This window comes from Lampetra fluviatilis, chromosome 12 (genome assembly GCF_964198595.1).
Source record: "Lampetra fluviatilis chromosome 12, kcLamFluv1.1, whole genome shotgun sequence".
In the NCBI taxonomy this organism is placed as follows: domain Eukaryota; kingdom Metazoa; phylum Chordata; class Hyperoartia; order Petromyzontiformes; family Petromyzontidae; genus Lampetra; species Lampetra fluviatilis.
In genome coordinates, this window is record NC_136286.1 from 15,728,808 (window position 1) to 15,753,902 (window position 25,095).

Consider the following 25,095-nt stretch of genomic DNA (forward strand, 5'->3'; position numbering starts at 1 on the left):
GCGGATGCCAATTGGGGAGAACCTTTACAGTTTGGGGGATATCTGGCATACAACAAACCCTTCTCGCGGGTTTAGCTTTTGTGGTTTTGCGCCAGATCTATTGAGGTACAGTTTGCCGATTGCGCCGCTGTGCCGGCTGAACTATTCGGGGTTGACAGCAAGATTCCTGTACACTACGTAAAAACTAGCGAAGATGCAGCCGCAGAAGAACACATGCGCTGTCTTATCTGTCTTGTCTCCCAAGCGGCCCATCAAGATAGCTAAACTCGCAAGGGGGAAGGGTTTGCTGTATAAAACAAGCAATTGCAGAGCACATGGATGGGTGAGCTATACACGGCCACGATTTCGTACACTAGTGATAAGTGTAACCCTTGAGTTGCACAGAGAGTTGTAATCGGTGCGGTGACCACCAGGACGTCAAATCCTGCGGAACCTGTCCTGTGCACCAGATGATTGTACTGATGTCATATCGGGGAGCTTGCACACACATGCTACCATAATTCTTCTTAAGAGGTCGTTTCTGCTTTAGAGTTAACAGAATATTTATAATAATTGTTTTTTTACCCTTTTATCTGGCAACAAAACTGACACCTTTTTTTTACAAGGAGTCATGTTTGCATAGACCACAATACCTGCAGTCATAATGCAATCAAAAACACAACTCTGATAATGTATGCACTGTCCTTGAAGTTGATTGGTCCACACCCGAGACAGCTTAAAAAAAGGTGTCAGTTTTGTTGCCAGATAAAAGGGTAATAAAACTATTATATTTTTTACTGGCAAATGAGGTTCCAATGGTGAGAATATTTCTTTCTTGAGTAAAACCCATTGAACTAAGAAGCTGTGTTTCAAGGGTGACTCGGCCGTTAGACAACATCAAAGCAGTCCACGATTACAGATAAGCAAAATTACAGTCAAACTTAAACTTGAGTGATTTTAATACATCAGTTTAAATGAGGTCGGACCCAGCCATGAGTTTTTCTTTCTGGAGGAGCTCGTTGATGGGAATGTGTCCAGATCTGTCAAGGATTTGTGAGCTCACAATCCAGCCTGGATAAACCCAGGATGGATTGTTGGCAGGCCAACCGAAATATTTAAAACCGACACATGTTCCATTTGGAGGGGGGTGCACGTTTCGCAAACAGCAGAAGAAAGGCATGATGGGCCAAGAAGACCCGAAGCTTCAGGTATTGAAACTTTACTCTCTACAACTGCCCCATCGCTCATGGGGAATTTAGGAGGTGCTTAGTTTTTATGGGGCTGATAGTAAGGCCTCACCTCTCGGTGATACGCTCCAGGTTCAGCAGGAGAATCTCCAAACTCCTTAGAGTGAGCAGCAATCAGATTATCAGCGTAACATTGACCAAAAGGGAGCCATCTCTTTACCGAACCCGTGCATTTATTAGCCTCCATTGTGTCTGTACCAGACACGAACAGCCATCGCCACTAAGTGGCTGTGGCGTCACCATGACACGCCAGGCCAGGTATACTCTGAGGCTTTTACATGAAGGCCTCTTGACTCAACATTTGCCGTTGATGAAACCTGGGTATACGACGACTCACCAGAAAGAATTAAGTGTGAGGTTTCACCTAACTGATAAGTTATTGTCAGCACCGTTGCGGGAAACTTTGCACCGACAGCTCGCGTGGTGGGGGGATCGCACTGATTCGCCATACAGACGTCTGCATGAAAGTTCTGAGCAGCTAACAATCTCGTCATTCGAGCTGGCACTGGTGAAAATAACGAAGAGCATGCAGGGGCTTACGATCGCTGTCTAACGACCGTCGTCTTCACTGCTGTCGGAATTCTTTTCCGAGCTTTTTGGTCTGCTAGACTGTGGGTCACTTGGCTCTCGCTACATTACACTAACACAATTTTTTTTGTTCCTGGGTAGTAAGTGTTATTTCCTAATTTCTTATGCCTCAAAAGTACAGAAAATGGATATTATTCCCCACAAACTTTGCTTTTGTGACCAGGATAGTGATATTTAGAAATTTACCTATTTTCAATGGGAAAACGGGCGAATTTGTCTTTTCGTTCACGTAAAGTAAAAAAAAAACATGAATAAAAATTAACATGTATTTATACTAAAGTAATAAAAAAATTACTACAAAAGATTTAGGCACCAAGGTGCACTATTACAGGTGGGACTGGCCACAGCCGAGTTCTCTGTGGGGAGTAACAACGTCAAGTGGGAGCCACTCGTGGACCCCCACAAGGTGCTGATGCCACCACTGCACATCAAATTGGGCCTTACGAAACAATGTCAAAGCTGTAATAAGGAGTCGGCAGCCTTCAAGTACCTTCAAGTCTTCTTCCCTAAGCTGTCTGAGGCAAAGGTCAAAGCCGGTGTCTTCGTCGGACCACAGATAAAGAAGATCATGGAGTGCAATGAATTATCAAAGAAGCTTGTCAGGAGAAAGCGGCTTGGAACAGATAATAAGTATTGTGGTTAATGCAGACATGAATCCTTGGTAAAAGGTTTCAATTTTGTTGCCAGAAAAAAGGGGAAAACCCCTATTATGATATTTTGGTACTGGCAAAGGAGGTCTAATGATGTAGATGCTCACCCCGAGCCCTCATTACTTTGATAATGCATTATTTGAGCTGTTCGCCTTTTGGCGTCCTCTGGTCGAGCACCAATTGGGTCGAGGCTCAAAAGTAAGCCGTCCCTTGGTGTGGACCAATCAGTTTCAGTGGCGGTTGGGATTCCACATAACTTTGAGATCCTTAAACTCCGGGATAAGGCGGCTCAGCTAATCGAGTCTCTCACCTTTCTGAAGAGATGCCGCGACTCTAAGGTAATACCAATCGCATTTACACTAACCTCTGCTGCTGTAACTTCTTCTAATGCGAATTGAGACCCCCTCCTATGCATTCCACAAGTAGTGACTCATCCCATATCTGCATTTTCCATAAATATGCTAAATTTATCTGTTGATATGCAAATTCATTTGTCAAGGCGCTCTTCCTCCCTTAACCCAGCTTAAATATACGCTGCCAAGCTTGGTGGTGTTCATTCAGACGCTGTCTTTCCGACAGACCTGTTCTTCACCTGAGGACGGCTGCTTGCGTTGTGGCCGAAACGTCGTGAGAATTGTATTATTTTATTGTTTTATTTTATTATTTTATTACTTCCCTTATACGTGACTTTACCGAAAGAACCAAGAAGATGAATCCCTGCAGTCACGAAAGCTTTAAATCGAAATGTAACCACGGCTATGCTCTGTACTAACTTTTATTGTCGGCGCAAACCCCGCACTGCCCGGAGGGAATATTTCGCGAGAAGAGCCTCGCCTACGGCTGCCCAAGTCCCCAGATACTCAGACGCCCGACCACGTGGCCAGCGGGTATCCTCACGGCGTCGCACGGACGCCGTGAGAGTCGGAGGGAGGAGGACGAGAAAACTTCGCCTGTCGCTGCCTCGTGGCGGCACTGGCTGGTGTCACACGGATGCTGCGAGCGGCTCGAGAAGGCAGGACGGCAGGGGGGGGGTCTTGGCGGCCAAGAGGTTGAAGACAGAAGATCTGCCCTGAACGGTCCCAGGCTCCTCTTTTTATCCCCCCGACTTCAAAAGCCCAGGGTCGCGTTATCCCGCGCGGCCAATCGTGCGTCTTCCTGTGATTATCCCTCGCTTTTATTCCCTCACATGGAGCGCTGCGGCGGTTATTTCTGCGACCCATTGTCTATCCATCCGTACTCATGGTTAATCTGGAAGGATGCCTGGCTGGCGAATACGCGCCCTGCTCATGTGTATTCGGTCTGGGGCCGGGGGAGGTCGTGGCGCTGCGCTCCCCTGACCTCATGGTCTGCTCTGCTCGCTTAATATTCCACCCCAGCCCCTCCCGATGTCGTGAATGACTCCTTGCGGCTGACCCGGTGAACCTTTGTGCGCCCATACAATATTAAGTCAACTCAAGGGCGCCGCAGTGTGACCTGTCTTGCGAGGGTCGGGACTTCCCTCCTAGGGACCCTTCGGATGAAAACCCGCCGTGCCAGGCAATCCCCGCCAGGACACTCCGTGTGTGCGCTGCTTGTGTGAGCTCAGAGTGTGCTCAGTGTGCTCTGTGTGTGAGCTCAGAGTGTGTGCTCAGTGTGCTCTGTGTGTGTGTGTTGCGTGTGTGAGCTCAGAGTGTGCTCAGTGTGCTCTGTGTGTGAGCTCAGAGTGTGTGCTCAGTGTGTGTGTGTGTGCTCAGTGTGTGTGTGTTGCGTGTGTGCGCTACGTGTGTGTGTGCTCAGTGTGCTCACTGTGGAGCGACGCTCTCACAACAATGAGCGGAGCATCGGGCGGCTAAATTGCAGCAAGTTGGCACTGTAGGGAGTACAGCTAATGTCATCTCAGTCAGCCAACCCATGGCACCTGGGTCTGTTCCTAGACCTCCTGTCAGCGAGCCTTCGACACTTCACGTGGCCTCAAAGTGCACCTGGCCTGGCACATGCGCCGTGGTGACGTCACCGTCACTTAGTGCAATGGTTAAGAGCACCGTGCCACCATCCTCGAGGTCGATTCACGGTCACGACCACCACCAGTGAGGATTGTCTGAATTGGGTCCTGGGCCTCACCTAGGTCGATTCAGCCTCAAATTAGTACCTGGCGCGGTCTGTTAACATCGTCACTGGGGAGACGAAGGCAGCCGGGCGTGGTTCTGACCACTCACCCCCTTCGTCGCGTGTCGTGCCGATTCTCATCGGCGTCTGCGTGCTAACAGCTCTTGTTCATACAGCCTGTGAAGGCTACACGGGGGATCTTTGTCACTCTTGTGTGTGCGTGCGCGCGTACATCGCGTGTGCATGTGTGGTTATTCATGCAGCTTCAGGTAAGTGAAAATAAAGCAACATTTTCCCTTTGTTACTTGAATGTTTTATCTACGATACATGTTTATTTCAGTGTTACAGCTGCCCCAGCAGACCCACCTCTCTCTGCCCCCCCCTCTCTATTTAAGGCCTCGACACAAGAGGCATTGGGTCTCTGTGGTGTCTATGTTGTGTGTCTCTCTCTGCTTGTGTGTCTGTCTCTCTCTGTTGTGTCTATGTTGTGTGTCTCTCTCTGTGTGTCTGTGTTGTGTGTCTTTCTCTGCTTGTGTCTGTCTGTCTCCGTGTCTGTGTTGTGTGTCTCTCTCTGTGTGTCTATGTTGTGTGTCTCTCTCTGTGTGTCTGTGTTGTGTGTCTCTCTCTGTGTGTCTGTGTTGTGTGTCTCTCTCTGTGTGTCTGTGTTGTGTGTCTCTCTGTGTGTGTCTATGTTGTGTGTCTCTCTCTGCTTGTGTGTCTGTCTCTCTCTGTGTGTCTATGTTGTGTGTCTCTCTCTGTGTGTCTGTGTTGTGTGTCTCTCTGTGTGTGTTTATGTTGTGTGTCTCTCTGTGTGTGTCTATGGTGTGTGTCTCTCTCTCTGTGTCTATGTTGTGTGTTTCTCTGTGTGTGTCTATGTTGTGTGTCTCTCTGTGTGTCTGTGTTGTGTGTCTCTCTCTGTGTCTGTGTTGTGTGTCTCTCTCTCTGTGTGTCTATGTTGTTTGTCTCTCTGTGTGTGTCTATGTTGTGCAGAGGTGTGGACTCGAGTCATGTGACTTGGACTCGAGTCAGACTCGAGTCATGAATTTGATGACTTGCGACTCGACTTGGACTTGCATAACAATGACTTTGTCCCACCTATGAGATGTGGACTCGAGTCATGTGACTTGGACTCGAGTCAGACTCGAGTCATGAATTTGATGACTTGCGACTCGACTTGGACTTGCATAACAATGACTTTGTCCCACCTCTGATGTTGTGTGTCTCTCTCTGTGTGTTTATGTTGTGTGTTTCTGTGTGTCTATGTTGTGTGTCTCTCTGTGTGTCTGTGTTGTGTGTCTCTCTCTGTGTGTCTATGTTGTGTGTCTCTCTGTGTGTCTGTGTTGTGTGTCTTTCTCTGTGTGTCTATGTTGTGTGTCTCTCTGTGGTGTCTATGTTGTGTGTCTCTCTCAGCTTGTGTCTGTCTCTCTCTGTGTGTCTATGTTGTGTGTCTCTCTCTGTGTGTTTGTGTTGTGTGTCTCCCTCTGCTTGCGTGTCTGTCTGTCTCCGTGTCTGTGTTTTGTCTCTCTCAAATTTGGTTCTACCTGATGACGGTTGCTTGTGTTGCAATCGAAACGTCGTACTCTATTATTTTATTAATTATCCTTCTACGTGACTTTACCGAAAGAACCAAAGAGTGTTACATGGAAATGTACAATATTTTTTATGCGTTTAACAATGCTTTCCTTTTGGTGAACCGTAACACATTTCATAACACTGAGCGTATGGGCATTTAAACACAGTACGTGTTCTCACTTACCGACCGCTCCACTTACGAACGGGTCTCAGGAACGTATTATGTTCGTTAGTCGAGGACTCCCCGTGCATGCAGAGCACATCTAATATTGAATTGAAGCTTTCGTGACTGCAGAAATCCATACTCTTTGGTTCTTTTGGTAAAGTCACGTAGGTAGAAAATAAAACAAAATAAAAGAACTAAAGAGATCACATCTCTTTCTCTGAATGGTACAGCCTACACCCCCTCGTCCCACACATCTGGAATGGTACAGCCCACACCCCCCTTGTCCCGCACATCTGGAATGGTATCGTCCAACCCGGTCACGTGGTGCGCACGGCGGGAATTTGAATGGCAGGGACTGGGAAATTGGCGTCTGTGTGATAAATGGAGTTGGCCGATGAAACCTGTTAAAAAGTGATGAAAACTCGGCACAATTATCAATAACATTGCTTTTAAAAAGGCGAGAATGAACACTGTGTAAGATATATAATGAGTGATTGAGCGAATGAGGTAAGGCGTGTTCGGAGCGAGCGGACGGGGAGCAGGCGAGACCCGGGCTCCAACGGTGACCAGGCCCCGACGCACTGTACGTACTGCGCACTGTACATCACTCGTGTCGTACTGTATGTACAGTGCGACGCCGCGCGGATACTCAAATCACAGTAACTCACGAGGGCGGATAAATGAGTGCCGTTTGTGTGCAGTCTAAACAAGTTGAATTTGTGTGTGGTTATGGATGGGCTGGCCGTATGGTGGTAGTTAGAATGTGAACAATGAGCACAGACCACAAAGTTCCACATCGCCAACCGCTCGCGAACAAACAGCACTTCTGAGATGATGACAAAAGAAGAGGCTCTACCCGGCAACACATATACAGGACGTGTTGAGGTTTTCAAACACCAACTATTGTGGGCACCTTATTGCAAGGCATCACGTCTGCATGCATGTGTATGCATTGCCATTTAAACCAATTGGCCTACACCAGAGACATTTCCCAGAGATATAACTGCTCAACCCGAGCTATCAATGCTTTGATACTCGCATTGCCTTTGTGCTGGTCACCTTTTGGCGTCGTTCTCTGGTCTAATACTGGTACAGACACAAGGCCACAGAGAAGGATGTAGCTCTGGTATAGGCCATTCGGTTTCAATAATATATACATCAAAGCGTGTATGTTTGCATTATTCGTGTACTGTTCGCATTTTGACGTTCTCTGGCCTAACGCTGGTACAGAGACAAGGCAATAAAGTGAGGTCTGCCTGTAGTAACCACAGTAGGAGTGATAGAAGAGTGAGTTAAATTACTGGAGCGAAGCATTGAGTTATTGATTAGTTTAACACGTAGGCTTTCGGAACCAATATCTATAATACAGGTTTTTTTGTATTAGATCGCGTAAATATATAAATGTGTCGTTAAACCCGCCACTGCCCAACACAGCCAATTTAGTAAGGTTTGTCATGTAAACAGAACATGCCAATTCGATACTAGTACAGCACACCGGATCGCAAGTCTGTCTGTCGCCTGATGAAGCTAGTTGTAATTTCTGGCGAAACATTGTACTCAGATTTAAAATGTGTGGCTTGGCTCTCCAACACACAGGTGTGCTGTACTAGTAATGAATTGGCATGTTCTGTTCACGTGACAAACCTTACTAAATTGGCTGTGTTGGGCGGTGGCGGGTTTAACGACACATTTCTATATTTACGAGATCTAACCAAAAAAAACCCCTGTATTATGGAGTTCTTTACTCTTTGGTTCTTTCGGTAAAGTCACGTTGGTATAAAATAAAATAAATCACGACGTTTCGGGCGCAACACAAGCGTCCGTCATCAGGTGGCGTTCTTGATCATTAACAAACCTGATTGGTTAACAGATAAAATGTTTTTATGTGATTGAGTACGAATCGTGATAATCGAATCGCGGGGGGGGGGGGGGTTAGAGCGTCCGTCGCTCTCATTGGCTAAGCGAATGATGGGGGCGGGTACGTGTCCTTGGCGAGCGCTGCTTCGTGTTGTCACTCGTCAGCGCTTTGTAGATATTTTTGATTTTATATTTGTTTAGGTAAACAGTGCTGCAGGACAAAGAACGCTCTAACAAATCAGCGTTCTACGTGGATGGGCTAAGCAGGGTCTGCCTTTATATTGAATTCTGCCAAGCTCACTGTAAAGCAATGTTGTGGAGCAGCCATTCCCAACCTGTGTGCGTTATATCTCTAGGGGACGCGACAGACAAGTATTCCGAGCTCGTGGTGATGGAGGCCGGGGTGGAGAAGGAGGAGATGACGGAGGAAAAGACACCGCCAGCTTGCCCCTTCATCCCCGAGCATTTACGAAGCTTTGTCACGATCCGGAGAAAGCGGAATGCGGTAGAGAAAAATCAACAGCAGCAGCAACAGAATCATCATCACGATCAGCAGAATCAGCAGCAACAGGATCTCCAGGATTATAATAATCAACACCAGCAGGATCATGATGTTGATCATTGTCATCATGATGATCATCTTCAGCTGGCTTGTGGGTCTGAGTCTCTCTTCTCCCAGTTTGACTCCACGCCCCCTCTTCCCACTCGCACCCCCCGCTTACGCCACCGGAGTAGTGGTGATGGTGGTGGCGATGGTGGTGATGGCCATGAGGTGATGGTGATGATGGAGATGTTCCGCCTAAGGTTGATTGCATCAACAAAGATGGGAGCGCGAGGTGGTGATGATGGTGGTGATGATGATGAAGATGTCACTCAAACGCTTTTGCTAAACCACGATTGCCACTCTGAGGATGCAATGAGATTTGGAGATGGTGGTAGTAATCATGGTGGTGTTGATCCTGATGGTGGTGGTCACGATAGTAGTTTTGGTGAATGTGGTGGTAGTGATGATGGTTGTGGAAACAACAGTCCTATTGGTTCTGTTCACAATAGCTGTGGTGTGGATGTGGATGTCTGTGGTGATGGAGGCGATGATGATGGTGTTGGTAGAGATGGTGGTGATGGTGGTGATGGTGTTTGTGAAGAACAAACTTTGTGGGTGACCTGTGCACCATCACCGCATCACCATTCCGAACCCCCAAACCCTTACCAGAGTAACAGTGATGCTGATGATGGTGATACTAAATACATTTGTGATCAAGATCAGTTTCCTGATCGTGATGATTATGATGTTGGAGATTGTGTTAATGTCCACTGCATTGTTCGAGATGATGTTGATGATGATGTGATTGGAGATAATCCTCAAGAAATCTGTGGACAAGGTGAAGATGATGACTATGACAATGCTGATGATGATCATGATGATTCCGATTATCATGATGATGATCATGATGCTGGACCTCCTAACTTCAGCACGAGAGAAGACACAGCCTCGTTGTCCAAGTGCACTTTAAACTGTTTAGAGGACTCGGACACATCCCATTGGACACTCGGACAAGACTCAAGTGTCTACCTCGACCCAGAACTCAAAGACCAGGACATTCAGTGTACCTTGTCTTTGTTTAGTGATGTATCTGACTTGTCTCAGAAGATGCTAGATCCATTGTTGGACTTGGACATTGCTACACGGACACTCGGACAAGACTCGAGTGTCTATTTAGACACGGAACTCAAAGATCAGGACATTCAATGTACCTTGCCTTGGTTTAGTGATGTGTCTGACTCGTCTGAGAAGACATCCTATTTAGAGGACTCGGACAGTGCTACACGGACACTCGGACAAGAATCGAGTGTCTATTTAGACACGGAACTCCAAGATCAGGACATTCAATGTACCTTGCCTTGGTTTGGTGATGTGTCTGACTCGTCCGAAAAGACGCTAGATCCATTGTTGGACTTGGGCAACACTACACAGACATTCGGACAAAGCTCAAGTGTCTGCTTAGACACGGAACTCAAAGATCAGGACGTTCAAGTAACCTTGTCTTGGACAGAGAGTGAAGTGTCAAGCCTGGGTTGTGATGCTGATGTTGGTGGAGGTGGTGGTCAGAGTGGTGGTGGTGATGATGTCGATTATTGCGGTGTTGGTCGTGGTGGTGATGGTGTTAATTATGACATGCATGGTGGTGGTATTAGTGATGGTGACAGCAATGATGATGATCATGCTTTATGTCAAGATGTTGATGGTGAATTTCAAATTAGTGGCTTTGGCGATGGTGTTGATGATTGTGATCATCATGATGATGGTGTTGATCATTGTGATGGTCGCTGTTTTAGTGGTGATGGTGGTGGTGGGCGTGAAGTGGGTTGTTCTGTGCCACTGTGGGTGCTGTCCCTGCCCGATATGGAGTTGCGTGGGGCGCTCAACGCTCTGGGCGTCAGGGCGGCTCCAGTCGTAAGCAGCACACGTGGACTCATGCAGAGACTCCTGCTCATGCGCGTGGTGGCATCAGCGTCGGACTGCCAGAGCCTAGCCCAAGCCGCCACGCCACCCTCGCTCACAGGTAGGCACATACGTGTGTGCCACCCACTGTGCGCGTGCCACGCACCATGTGCCACGGATACAGAGACTTACACTCTGACACCCCTTAGTTCACACGAAGACAAAGATCACCCATATAGCCTTTACCGACTGTTGGGCAAATGCTGTTAGCGAGTAGCAGTTTTTAAGGCTGGCACTGCACACCAAGAGGGTGTGGGTCGCCAGCCCCATGCCCGGCCGGCCGCTTTTATCGTCTCGGTAGTGATGTTTACACACCGCACCAGGTACTTATTTCAGGATGAGTCGACCTAGGGGAGGTCCAGGACCGGTTCAGATAGTTTTCGTCACTATTGGCCGTGAGCGGGACTCGAACTCGAATCTCCGGATTTGTAGCGCAACACACTAATCACTGCGTCACCGCTTCCCACAGAAACACATGCTTACACAGACACACAGGCTCATGGAGAGACCTATGACCGACAGCGTCTTGAGATGTGGTCGAAATTTGGACGCTATACAAATCCAAATTGTAAATGTACATTATCACTAACACTCACATCCCCACATTTGTGTGATGCTTATGGTGCTGATGATATTGCTGCTGATGCTGCTGATCATGCTACTACTGCTGCTGATAATGTTGCTGCTACTGAAGATTATTTGTTTGGTGATGGATGGTTTATGATGATGGGTTATTGATGATGATGGGTGATGATGTATAATGATGCTGTTGATGATGCCAGTGTGCTACAGCCTGGAGATGCGTCGGGCTCTGTTGACTGGCCTGATTCCCGACTGCTCCGAGGATGAGGAGCTCGTGAAGTCCCAATTCGACTCCTGGACCCTAACCTCACGACCTAGGCCGAGGGGCAGACGGAGGAGCATGGGGAGGGTTCGGTGCATCAAGAACTGCTTCAACTACCTCCTGCTTGACCCGCGGTGAGCAGCAGCAGCATCATCCGCAGCAGCATCAGTAGCCTCATCAGCAGAATTATTAGTAGCAACAGAATTATCATCAACATCATCAGCAGCAGCATCAGTAGCACCAACAGTAGCTGCAGCATATCTGTGTGTCCGTGTCTATCTCTGTTTTATACTTTCTGTGTATGGGAACGGTGGCGCAGTGATTAGTGCAGTGCGATACGAACCTGGCAACCCAAGTTAAATTTCTGCTTTTGACCAAAAACAGTGACGAATAATTTAACCGGTCCCTGGGCATCTCCTAGGCCGACTCAGCCTTAAATCAGTACCTGGTGTGATGTTTAAAATCGCCATTAGGGAGACAAAGACGGCCAGGCGTGGTGCTGGCCATCCACCTCGTGCCGTGCCAGCCTTTATAATTGCTACTCAGTAGCAGCACTTGCTCCAACAGTCTGTTAAAGCTATACGGGGGGTTTTGTCTTTGAATACTTTCTATAGTTTTTTAGAAATTAAACCAGCATGTTTGGCAAGAGTAGAGGGGCTAATAGATGTAGCACGACCTGGAGAAAAGATGGACTGATGGGTGAGTAGGTTAGTGGGTGGGTTGGTGGATGAGTGGGTGGGTTGGGTGAGTGGACGAGTAGGTGGACGAGTGGGTGGGTTGGTGAACCTGAACTTCTTTCGCACCTTATGTAGCCAACCGTACTTATCAGAGACGAGTGGGTGAGTGGCATGGGCTAGACAAGAGATGGAGCTGGTGCGGTACAGGAGGATGTGGTGTCAAGATCAGCCTCTGCGGAGAAGGAGGCTTGTGAAGGATACTACTGGGCAGTGCCAGGCTAGGTGCACCTTGAGGCGACTGGGCAGTTGGAGGCAGTCACCCTCTAACAACAGTGGGGGGCAGAGGAGCGACGCTCATAACAACGAACAGAGTGCCGGGCGGCTAGGGAAATTGCCACAGTAGGAGGGGGCACAGGTGGTGCATCTGCCAGTCATCTCCGTAAGTCAACCCATAGCGCCGGAGTCTGTCCCGTGACCTCATGCCCATATATGTGACCTCCCGCACCTAGCCTGGCACAGTAATCAACCCTTGGAACCTGGGTCTGTCCCCTGACCTGCCAGCAGCGAGCCTTCCACACTTCACATGACGGCTTCAAATTGCACCTAGCCTGGCACAGGCGCCGTGATGATGTTACTGCCACTAAATAACAAACGACGGCTATTGTTGTTGTTATACTTGGTCAGCAGCAAACTTATGGCTCCAAGTGGAGGTGGTGAGCAAGGTGGTGAGCAGTTCCGTATCTTCGTGAGTTCCATCTTCTACGTTGGAAAAGGTTCAGGAAATCGCCCGTTTCATCATCTCCAGGAGGCAATGGCTCACCTCCAATCGCCACACATACAGGTACACTCACTTAATTCTAGATTTGAAGCTTTCGTGACTGCAATGATTCATAATCTTAGGTTTTTTCGGTAAAGTCACGTAGGTAAAAACATTAAAAAGTAAAATAAAAAATAAAAATCACGACGTTTCGGAGGCAACACAAGCTTCCGTCTTCAGGTGGTACCGTCACAGCCACGACAGCTGTATCAAGTAAATGAGAGATTGCAGGAGTTACCACTGCGTTTATATAATGGTTGGAGAAGGTGGTGGGGCAAGGGCCGCATACTTATTATTAATATGGTAAGGTGAGGCTTGAGACTAAGCCTTTGTTATGGAGAGGTGCGGTTTGTGACTCAACCTGTAACAAGAAGACCACCACTAAACATGGTAAAACAGTAATGGTTGTCTGTCAAATAAGATTGGCAAATAAGTGTAGTTAAATCCATACAAATATACAAACACAGACATAATTTCAACCGTGATGACGGTTACAAACTGAGTAATCATTGGAAAGATGTGATTAACCATGCAAAAAAGATTTAACTACACTTATTTGCCAATCTTATTTGACAGACAACCATTACTGTTTTACCATGTTTAGTGGTGGTCTTCTTGTTACAGGTTGAGTCACAAACCGCACCTCTCCACAACAAAGGCTCAGCCTTTGTTGTGCAGTCTATTCTTAGTCTCAAGCCTCACCTTACCATATTAATAATAAGTATGCGGCCCTTGCCCCACCACCTTCTCCAACCATTATATAAACGGAGTGGTAGCTCCTACAATCTCTCATTTACTTGATACAGCTGACGTGGCTGTGACGGTACCACCTGAAGACGGAAGCTTGTGTTGCCTCCAAAACGTCGTGATTTTTATTTTTTATTTTATTTTACTTTTTAATGTTTTTACCTACGTGACTTTACCGAAAAAACCTAAGAATAGGTACACTCACCACACTGTCACTCACCACACACGGATACACTCATCACCATTCACCACAGACACAGGTACACTCACCAACAACAACAGATGCCATTTGCCACTAAGTGGCGGTGATGTCACCATGATGTCTGTGCCAGGCCAAATGCCAGGCCAGCCACTCGCCACATTTAGAGGTACACTCACCACAAATATAAAGATCTCCCATATAGCCTGAATAGACTGTTGTGGCAAGTGCTGTTTGCAAACACCTATGAAGGCCAGAATGGTATACAGTAGAACCTCTGGTCACAACCATAATTCGTTCCATAACTTTGGTCGCAACCCGATTTGGTTGTGACTCGAACCTAATTTCCCCATTGGATTGTATGTAAATATGACTAATCCGTTCCAGACTCCTATGAACTGTATATAAATATTGTTTTTTAAAGATTTTTAAGCACAAAAATAGTTAATTATGCCATAGAATTCACAGTGTAATAGTAAACTAAATGTAAAAACATTGAATAACACTGAGAATACCTTGAACAACAGAGTAAACTAACATTGCCGCGTCAAGGTTTAGAATCGTTCAACAAGATGATTGTTTCTTCTGCTACATCAGTCGGTCGATTCTGAGAGAGAGAGAGAGAATATTCGTACGAGCAATTCATGTTTATATTGAAAGTAAGTTAACAGTAATATTTGGGTACAGAATTGTTTTTGGAAGCATTCATCGTAATATCGTATGAACGTTTACTTCACCGCATCATCATATGAATAATGCGAGAAGAGATTAACGGTTCTTATGTTAGCGATTTACGTACTCAGCGCTTTCGCTCTCTAAATTACGGCTTGAATGAGGGGGTAGGGGTATGACTACACTCACAAAATTAATATCTTACTAGGAATTTTATATAACAAAAGTGATATACATAACTGTTACGCTTTGTGTTGTTTGTAAACAAACAACAGGAAATTTGGCGCTTACAAAAAAAATGGCGCGGAAGGGGAAATCGACCGCGGCCGAGTTTGATCGTCACCCGAGTTTGTGTTTGTGACCAGATTAAAAAATGTTGTGAATTTTTTGGTCGTAACCCGATTTGGTCGTGGTCAGAAGCGTTTGTGACCAGAGGTTCTACTGTACGATGGGGTGGGTGGCCAGCACCATGCCTGGTCGCCTGTCTCCCCAGTGGTGATGTTTACACAAACATCTGTGTATCTGTATGTGATTGTCTCTGTCTCTGTGTGTGTCTGTCTCTGCATGTGTTTCCGTGTGCCCAGCCGAGCCAGAAGGTTGCCCGCGTTTTGTCCGTCTGGGAAGCGGGACGCGGAGTCATCAACATCCCCTGCTTCCACTCCTCCACCTCTGCTGAGTCACTCACTCGGGAGTCGTGCATCATTGACGCATTAGGTTAGACCCCTCCCACTCTCACGCTATCCCTACCACTCTCTACCTCTACCACTCACACTTTACCCTTACCGATCACACTCTACCCCTACCAATCACACTCTATCCCTACCAATCACGCTCTACCCCTACAACTCACACTCTGCCCTTACCACTCACACTCTACCCCTACCAATCACACTCTACCCCTACCAATCACGCTCTACCCCTACAACTCACACTCTGCCCTTACCACTCACACTCTACCCCTACCAATCACACTCTACCCCTACCAATCACACTCTACCCCTACCAATCACGCTCTACCCCTACAACTCACACTCTGCCCTTACCACTCACACTCTACCCCTACCAATCACACTCTACCCCTACCACTCACACTCTACCCTTACCAATCACACTCTACCCCTACCAATCACGCTCTACCCCTACCAATCACACTCTACCCCTACCAATCATGCTTTACCCCTACCACTCACACTCTACCCCTACCAATCACACTCTACCCCTACCAATCACGCTCTACCCCTACCACTCACACTCCGCCCTTACCAATCACACTCTACCCCTACCAATCACGCTCTACCCCTACCACTCACACTCTGCCCTTACCACTCACACCCTACCCATACCAATCACACTCTACCCCTACCACTCACACTCTGTCCTTACCACTCACACAGAGATCCCCCATATAGCCTTAACAAACCTGTGGAGGCTAGTGCTGTTAGCGGGCACCTATGAAGGCCACTCACACTCTACCCCTACCACTCACACTCTACCCCTCCCGCTTACACTTTACCCCTCACTCGAAGTGGACTTTAAGGCTATTTGGAGATCTTGGTATGTCTTTGTGAGTGTCTATGCCTATAATAGAGGATGTCTGGGTTAGATCGTGTAAATATAAATGTGTTAAACCCGCCACCACCCGACACAGCCAATTAGCAAGGGTTGTCACGTAAACAGAACATGTCAATTCGTTACTAGTACAGCACGACAGTGTGTTGGAGAGTAACTACACATTTACAATTTGAGTATGACGTTTTGCCAATAATTACAACTAACATCATCAGCCAGATTTGTGGAAAAATCATCCTTTTTCATTCGTAAATAGAGGGATAAATCTGATGTCACTTGTGTGCCCCTCAGGTGCGAAAGCCATAGCGAGGGGGGGCATTAATGAATGCATATAAATTGCAATGGGTATCCATTACCGGTTGGGTTATTCATTTGATAATCAACAAACATTTTGCATGCACATTGTGCATTCACATTGTGCATTCACATTGTTCTTGTACATGGTGTTGTTTGTGTGCATGGAAATCGCAGTACCTTCTTAGGTTTTTTCGGTAAAGTCACGTAGAAAGTAAAATAAAATAAAAACAAAAATCACGACGTTTCGGAGGCAACACAAGTCTCCGTCATCAGGTGGGACCGTCACAGCCAGATTAGCTGTATCAAGTGAGGCAATGATTCAAGATGTAATCCCTTAAAAGCGAGTTGAGGGGGGAGGGAGAGGGAGGGGGGAGCTCATCAGACTATGGTAGCCAATGAAAGGAACGTATCGGGAGGGAGGGGGGGCGAGGCCAAAAGGGTGGGCGATGGACGTGGAAGCGCTTGTGCGCAAGCGGCCAATTACTGCACACGCCAACACAATGGAGCGATTGTGTGCAAGCGGCCAGCCACTGCACCCGCCAACACAATGGGCAGAGAGGAGGAGGGGGAGGTCTAATACACATGATAGACAAAAGAACGAAAATGATGATGGGTACAAACTTAGGGGGAGCTCATCAGACTATGGTAGCCAATGAATGGAACGTATCGGGAGGGAGGGGGGGGCGGGGGGGGGCGAGGCCAAAAGGGTGGGCGACGGACGTGAAAGCGCTTGTGCGCAAGCGGCCAATTACTGCACACGCCAACACAATGGAGAGAGAGGGGGAGCGGGGGGTCTGATACACATGATAGACAAAAGAACGAAAATGCCCATGTTTATACCAATGCTGGCTGAACAATGAAGAGAGTACTGTTAAAATAACTGGGGATGTTAACACTCGGTAAAGTACAGTAAAATAGTGCCTGTCAGATAAGATGGTCCAAAAAATTTGTGATTAAGTCTTTTTTGCGTGGTTGATAACATCTTTCCAATGGTTACTAAGTTTGTACCCATCATCACGGTTGAAATTATGTCTGTGTTTGTATATTTGTATGGCTTCGTGTACAAACCTTTGATGGTAGCCGGGAGGTTTGCAGAGAACCTTGGTCTCGGAAAAGACAATTTCATGAGAGCCCACCGAGTTGTAGCAATGATCGGCCACGGCAGAAGAATCAGTTCTGCCGCGTTTCAGATCTGACTTGTGCTCGCGGACACGATCAGAAACATGACGTTTCGTTTCTCCAATGTAGCAATCACCACAAATGCAACTCAATTTGTAGACTCCAGGATACTGTAAGTCAGGAACGACATCCTTCACAGATGGAATCAGATCACGGATTTTATGCACTGTACTGAATCGGACTTGGATCTTATGTTTGTTTAGAATTTTGGAGATCTTTTTGGTCACGCCAGCTATGTATGGTAACGTGATGGTTTTGGTCGGAGTTTCATGTGGCTGTTTCTGTGTGGTGGGAGAGACAGCTTGGCGGATAGTACGGTCAGAGTATCCGTTCATCCTGAGGGCCCGATGTACATGTCTTAATTCACCGGTCAGGTGGTGTTTGTCAGAAATGCCATGTGCTCTGTGGTATAGCGTTTTGATGAGAGAGTTCTTTTGAGATGGGTGGTGGTGGGAATCCGGTTTCAAGTAGGAGTCTGTGTGGGTGGCTTTTCTGTAGACAGAATGTCCCAAGGAACCGTCAGGACTCCTCTCAAACAGAATATCCAAGAATGGTAGTTTACCGTCTTTCTCCACTTCCATGGTGAATCTGATGGATGGGTGTCTAGAATTGATGTGGTCCAAGAAGTGGTTCAATGCTGGGAGGCCATGTGGCCAGATGACGAAAGTGTCATCCACATATCTCTTCCACAGGGAAGGACGCAGGGTGGATGTCTGGATGGCGTCTGATTCAAACTTTTCCATGAATATGTTGGCTATAACTGGTGACAAAGGGGAGCCCATAGGGGTACCCTCATTCTGTTTGTAGAAGGTGCCATTCCAGGTAAAATAGGTGTTGGTGAGGCAATGCCTAACCAGCGCAGGTGCATCAGAATTCAATCCATGTTGGACTAAGTCCTCAATTATTGTTAGGGTGTCCGGTACTGGGACTTTGGTAAACAAAGATACTACATCAAAGCTGACGAGGATGTCATCAGGAGATAGTACCATGTCCTTAACCATAGAGACTAATTGGGTTGAGTTGAGTACTGCTGAAGAGGTCTTGCCTGTGAAAGGGAGCAGAGTATCTGATAGAAAACGGGCTAGTTTGTACGTAGGAGAGTTTATCGTCGACACAATGGGTCGTAGTGGGGTGCCTTCCTTATGGATTTTGGGAAGACCATAGAGTCTGGGAGGTCTTGCCGCCGATGGTTTTAGAGAGGGACGTTTGCTTGGTTCGATTAGGGAAGTCGAACTCGTGATGATACTGTTGGTTTTCGTCGTTAGGCTTTTAGTGGGATCGTTTTTAATTTTGGAGTAACTCCCATCATTAAGAAGGTCCAGGATTTTGTTGTTGTATGAATCTTTATCCATGATGACCGTGGCATTGCCCTTGTCTGCCGAGAGGATGACTATATCATCTCTCTTTTTTAGGTCCGCGAGTTCAGAGCGTTCGTTTTTGCTGATGTTACTAGTGGGTTTCTTAGCATTCTTAAGAATAGTAGCTATTTCAGCTCTTGCTACATCCGCATGGATGTGTCCTATGCCTCTGAGGGCTACATCAATCTGGGAAATCATATCCTCTACTGGTATATATTTGGGGGTGACGGCGAAATTTAGTCCTTTGGCCAGTACCGTTTTTAGAGTGTCAGAAATTGGGATGTTACTCTGATTAATCACGGTCTTGTTAACATCCAGCTTTGCGATGTGTGGGTCTGGTTTCTTCTTAGATAGGAGGTTGAATTTAGAAATCAGGTTAGCTTTGCATTTGGCTGACAGTGAGTCAGCAGAAGCAGAAGTCATGTTATCAACGTGGTTCCAATCAGAAGGTGACATTTTTTGTGTTAACATTAAATGTGTTTGTAAGAGAGTCATCCATGCGGATGTAGCAAGAGCTGAAATAGCTACTATTCTTAAGAATGCTAAGAAACCCACTAGTAACATCAGCAAAAACGAACGCTCTGAACTCGCGGACCTAAAAAAGAGAGATGATATAGTCATCCTCTCGGCAGACAAGGGCAATGCCACGGTCATCATGGATAAAGATTCATACAACAACAAAATCCTGGACCTTCTTAATGATGGGAGTTACTCCAAAATTAAAAACGATCCCACTAAAAGCCTAACGACGAAAACCAACAGTATCATCACGAGTTCGACTTCCCTAATCGAACCAAGCAAACGTCCCTCTCTAAAACCATCGGCGGCAAGACCTCCCAGACTCTATGGTCTTCCCAAAATCCATAAGGAAGGCACCCCACTACGACCCATTGTGTCGACGATAAACTCTCCTACGTACAAACTAGCCCGTTTTCTATCAGATACTCTGCTCCCTTTCACAGGCAAGACCTCTTCAGCAGTACTCAACTCAACCCAATTAGTCTCTATGGTTAAGGACATGGTACTATCTCCTGATGACATCCTCGTCAGCTTTGATGTAGTATCTTTGTTTACCAAAGTCCCAGTACCGGACACCCTAACAATAATTGAGGACTTAGTCCAACATGGATTGAATTCTGATGCACCTGCGCTGGTTAGGCATTGCCTCACCAACACCTATTTTACCTGGAATGGCACCTTCTACAAACAGAATGAGGGTACCCCTATGGGCTCCCCTTTGTCACCAGTTATAGCCAACATATTCATGGAAAAGTTTGAATCAGACGCCATCCAGACATCCACCCTGCGTCCTTCCCTGTGGAAGAGATATGTGGATGACACTTTCGTCATCTGGCCACATGGCCTCCCGGCATTGAACCACTTCTTGGACCACATCAATTCTAGACACCCATCCATCAGATTCACCATGGAAGTGGAGAAAGACGGTAAACTACCATTCTTGGATATTCTGTTTGAGAGGAGTCCTGACGGTTCCTTGGGACATTCTGTCTACAGAAAAGCCACCCACACAGACTCCTACTTGAAACCGGATTCCCACCACCACCCATCTCAAAAGAACTCTCTCATCAAAACGCTATACCACAGAGCACATGGCATTTCTGACAAACACCACCTGACCGGTGAATTAAGACATGTACATCGGGCCCTCAGGATGAACGGATACTCTGACCGTACTATCCGCCAAGCTGTCTCTCCCACCACACAGAAACAGCCACATGAAACTCCGACCAAAACCATCACGTTACCATACATAGCTGGCGTGACCAAAAAGATCTCCAAAATTCTAAACAAACATAAGATCCAAGTCCGATTCAGTACAGTGCATAAAATCCGTGATCTGATTCCATCTGTGAAGGATGTCGTTCCTGACTTACAGTATCCTGGAGTCTACAAATTGAGTTGCATTTGTGGTGATTGCTACATTGGAGAAACGAAACGTCATGTTTCTGATCGTGTCCGCGAGCACAAGTCAGATCTGAAACACGGCAGAACTGATTCTTCTGCCGTGGCCGATCATTGCTACAACTCGGTGGGCTCTCATGAAATTGTCTTTTCCGAGACCAAGGTTCTCTGCAAACCTCCCGGCTACCATCAAAGGTTTGTACACGAAGCCATACAAATATACAAACACAGACATAATTTCAACCGTGATGATGGGTACAAACTTAGTAACCATTGGAAAGATGTTATCAACCACGCAAAAAAGACTTAATCACAAATTTTTTGGACCATCTTATCTGACAGGCACTATTTTACTGTACTTTACCGAGTGTTAACATCCCCAGTTATTTTAACAGTACTCTCTTCATTGTTCAGCCAGCATTGGTATAAACATGGGCATTTTCGTTCTTTTGTCTATCATGTGTATCAGACCCCCCGCTCCCCCTCTCTCTCCATTGTGTTGGCGTGTGCAGTAATTGGCCGCTTGCGCACAAGCGCTTTCACGTCCGTCGCCCACCCTTTTGGCCTCGCCCCCCCCCGCCCCCCCCCCTCCCTCCCGATACGTTCCATTCATTGGCTACCATAGTCTGATGAGCTCCCCCTAAGTTTGTACCCATCATCATTTTCGTTCTTTTGTCTATCATGTGTATTAGACCTCCCCTCCTCCTCTCTGCCCATTGTGTTGGCGGGTGCAGTGGCTGGCCGCTTGCACACAATCGCTCCATTGTGTTGGCGTGTGCAGTAATTGGCCGCTTGCGCACAAGCGCTTCCACGTCCATCGCCCACCCTTTTGGCCTCGCCCCCCCTCCCTCCCGATACGTTCCTTTCATTGGCTACCATAGTCTGATGAGCTCCCCCCTCCCTCTCCCTCCCCCCTCAACTCGCTTTTAAGGGATTACATCTTGAATCATTGCCTCACTTGATACAGCTAATCTGGCTGTGACGGTCCCACCTGATGACGGAGACTTGTGTTGCCTCCGAAACGTCGTGATTTTTGTTTTTATTTTATTTTACTTTCTACGTGACTTTACCGAAAAAACCTAAGAAGATGATTCCTTGCAGTCACGAAAGCTTCAAATCTAGAATCGCAGTACCTATTATTGTCTGCTCACAGTTAATCGGTTTAGACGAGTGGTGACCTGTATAGGCATGCAGTTAAACAGTGTATTATTTGATGATTTGCTTCGAAGCAGCACTAAACCTGTAGCTATCCGAACGGTTAAAATACATTTTATCTCTCAATTTCTATAGATTCTCTAATTAGTCTTGGGCAGTAGTCCCAAGTTTTGCACAGAACTTCAACATTTTCAAAATCAATTGTTGGCACGCGTTTTCTGCCACTGCCAACAGTTGTTTTTGGGAGTATTTAATATTTCTTTGGTGTTCATATTCTTTGGTGTCTTTTGGTAAAGTCACGTAGATAGGTTCAAAGAAAAGAAAACAATTAACAAAAAACTACGACGTTTCGATCGCAACGCAAGCGGTCGTCATCAGGCTGAAAAAAGAGAGGAAAGCTGCTGAGGCAGACTGTTATAAAGGTTTGAAATGGGTGCAGCCCAAGGGTCATAAACGGAGTGGGCGGGGCTATTGATGTTAATGTGAGAAATTAGCATGTTAATGTAAGATCGGAGGACGACCTCCACGACGAGCACGTGGAGGTGGCTTTGTTAATGTGAGAGAAATTAGCCAATGTTTTCATGGAAAATTTTGAGACGGATGCCATCCAGGCATCCACTCTACATCCGTCCTTGTGGAAGAGGTACGTAGATGACACGTAGTCATCTGGCTACATGGCCTATGTCTCCGTGTCTATGTGATTGCATTTGTAGTGCAGTGGTTAGCGTGCTGGGCTACGAACCTGGCGACCTGAGTTCGATTCCTGCTCACGGCCAACACCAGTGACGATTATCTGAACCGGTTCTGGGCCTCCCCGAGGCCGGCTCAACCTCACATGAGTACCTGGTGCTATGTTAACATTGCCACTGGGGAGACAAAGGTCGTGGTGCTGGCCACCCACTCCATAGTGTACCATTCCAGCCTTTATAGGTGCTACTTGCCCCAACAGTATGTTATGTCTATAGGGGGGAACTTTATATTTGTCTATGTGAGGCTGTGTATATTTCTATATGGCCATGTCTCTGTATCTCTTTGAGTATGTGTATCTCTGTGTGAGTGTGTATATATCTGTATCTCTGTGTGAGTGTGTATATCTCTGCGTATCTCTGTGTGTATATATGTGTATCGGTGTGAGTGTGTATATCTTTGTGTATCTCTATGTGAGTGTGTATATCTCTGTGTGTATGTCTGTATGTCCGTGCCATGTGTAGGCGTGGGCTCCTTGTGTAACGAGCGACGTGGCTCAGTGCCGGGCCTCGTGAGTGGATGGCCAATGAGCCGACGCCGCCGGCTCGGCGTTTTCCTACTCAGTAGAGCCATGGCCATCATGGACCTCGACGGACGGAGAGAGATTCATCCTCGTGACCTCACAGCATGAAGAGACATACACAGAGGCACACACACTGTCACAAAGAAAAATATCCTCCCTCTAGCCTTTAGTAAACTTCAGGGGTTAAAATCCTGTCCATGAGTAGCTAATACATAAACACTCTCCAAGCCAATGGTGCTAATTTCACATTCCAATGACAGGGCCAAGTCTGTATTATAAGAACAACTGCTGAACAACACGTTAACAATTTGTTTTTCTCACAGTGCAGACGATTGTCTTTTAATAAACATACTAACTGAAGTGTTTATTATTTTTAGATTCTATTTACTAGGTAAGGCCCACTGAGCTATATATATTAACTCATATTAATACAGTGCTACAGTTACATGCAGTATGGTGTTTTATGACATTTTTTCCTATTATTCCCTGCCACTACATTCATGCTAATTTATAACCATTAACTGCTGACGTCATTCCGCAAGGAGAAACGTGGAGCGGAAATGAAAATTAGTTTAGACACAAATGACATTTTTTAACGTCTATTGTCCCCTCTTTATCTAGAGCTTACCAGACAATTGATTCCATGCCACATCCCACTACATTTTATGCCTTTATTTATTTATTCGCCACGTCAAACTAAAGCAAGGTCAACTTTAGGCTTGCAATTTATGCTAAAATATAAATTCCTCTGCTGTTTTGCCACCATTGCCTCCTATTCAAATTGTTTGCTACTCCTGCGAGCTATAGCACATACCACCATAAGTAGTCTCAGAGCACTGCACCTAAAGTGATTGAATTTGTTTAGGCGCAAATTGCCCCTTCTTTATGGAGACATTTCTCGGTGATTTTGCAGATGTATCGATTTCCTATTTCAAACACAGCGACCGAAAGCAGAAGAGAAGAAAGTATCAGCGCAGTGAATTTTAACAAATTGAAGGTCAGTTATATACAGTGCTACAGTGACATGAAGTTATGTGTTTTATAGCATAGTTTTGTGCAAGAATCATTAATACAGTGCTACAGTGAAATGCAGTTGTGGTTGATGACATACTTTTGTGCAAGATTCACTGCCATTAAATTTACACAAGATACAATTATACTCTGCTCAATTTTTTCGTAAATATTACAGCTTCCGTCCTAGGACGGGCAAAGATGCTAGTAATAAATGTACATTTTCAGGTGTAGTGACATCGCGGGGTGTCACTGTGCTGTGCCAGCCATAGAGAGGCACGGTGTGCGATGTAACGACATCGCGGACACCACTATGATGTGGATGTAGTACCGGCCCTAGAGGGGCTCGGTGAGTGCTGGTTGCTAGCGTCAGGTGGCACCACGCTTGGCGTACAGTGCCAGCCCTACAGGATAGGGTGTGGGTGTGCCGGGGTTACTAAAGATCATGGCACTGGTTGACCCGAGAGGACACGTGACCGGTTAAGTCTACAAAGGGGCCCTAAGTGGGGGCTAGGGGTGGTCACGTGGTCCCGGTCCAGATCCTGTTCGAGGATTCTGGAAGGTGGTCGTGGCCAAGGAGGGAGGCAGCCATGTCGCATAGGATACAAGCCGGGTTCCCCAGAGACCGGCGTTGTTGTTCATCTTGAAGAAGCCTTCGTCTACGTCCTACGTTCTACCGAGTCTCCAACACGTGGACCTGGACCTAAGCTTTGGTCCGGTTCGTTGTAGC

The 25,095-nt window shown here is 46.7% G+C and overlaps 1 protein-coding gene across 1 annotated transcript; it reads left to right on the forward strand.

Moving 5' to 3' along the window:
* The first annotated feature begins 10,513 nt into the window (after positions 1–10,513).
* LOC144935255 (ankyrin repeat and LEM domain-containing protein 1-like) lies at positions 10,514–24,495 on the forward strand. Its single transcript, XM_078861825.1, has 5 exons — positions 10,514–10,708; positions 11,548–11,625; positions 12,853–13,009; positions 15,188–15,317; positions 23,296–24,495. Exons 2-5 carry the CDS (start codon positions 11,570–11,572, stop codon positions 23,460–23,462), a joined length of 510 nt encoding a protein of 169 aa, XP_078717951.1. The 5' UTR covers positions 10,514–10,708; positions 11,548–11,569; the 3' UTR covers positions 23,463–24,495.
* The last annotated feature ends 600 nt before the right edge of the window (positions 24,496–25,095 follow it).

Excerpts from the sequence above, each read along its gene's own strand:
- LOC144935255 (XM_078861825.1), top strand. The coding sequence starts at position 11,570 with ATGGGGAGGGTTCGGTGCATCAAGAACTGCTTCAACTACCTCCTGCTT. Across the intron at positions 13,010-15,187 it reads TCCAATCGCCACACATACAG|CCGAGCCAGAAGGTTGCCCG; the intron begins GTACACTCACTT and ends CCGTGTGCCCAG. Across the intron at positions 15,318-23,295 it reads GTGCATCATTGACGCATTAG|GCGTGGGCTCCTTGTGTAAC; the intron begins GTTAGACCCCTC and ends TGCCATGTGTAG.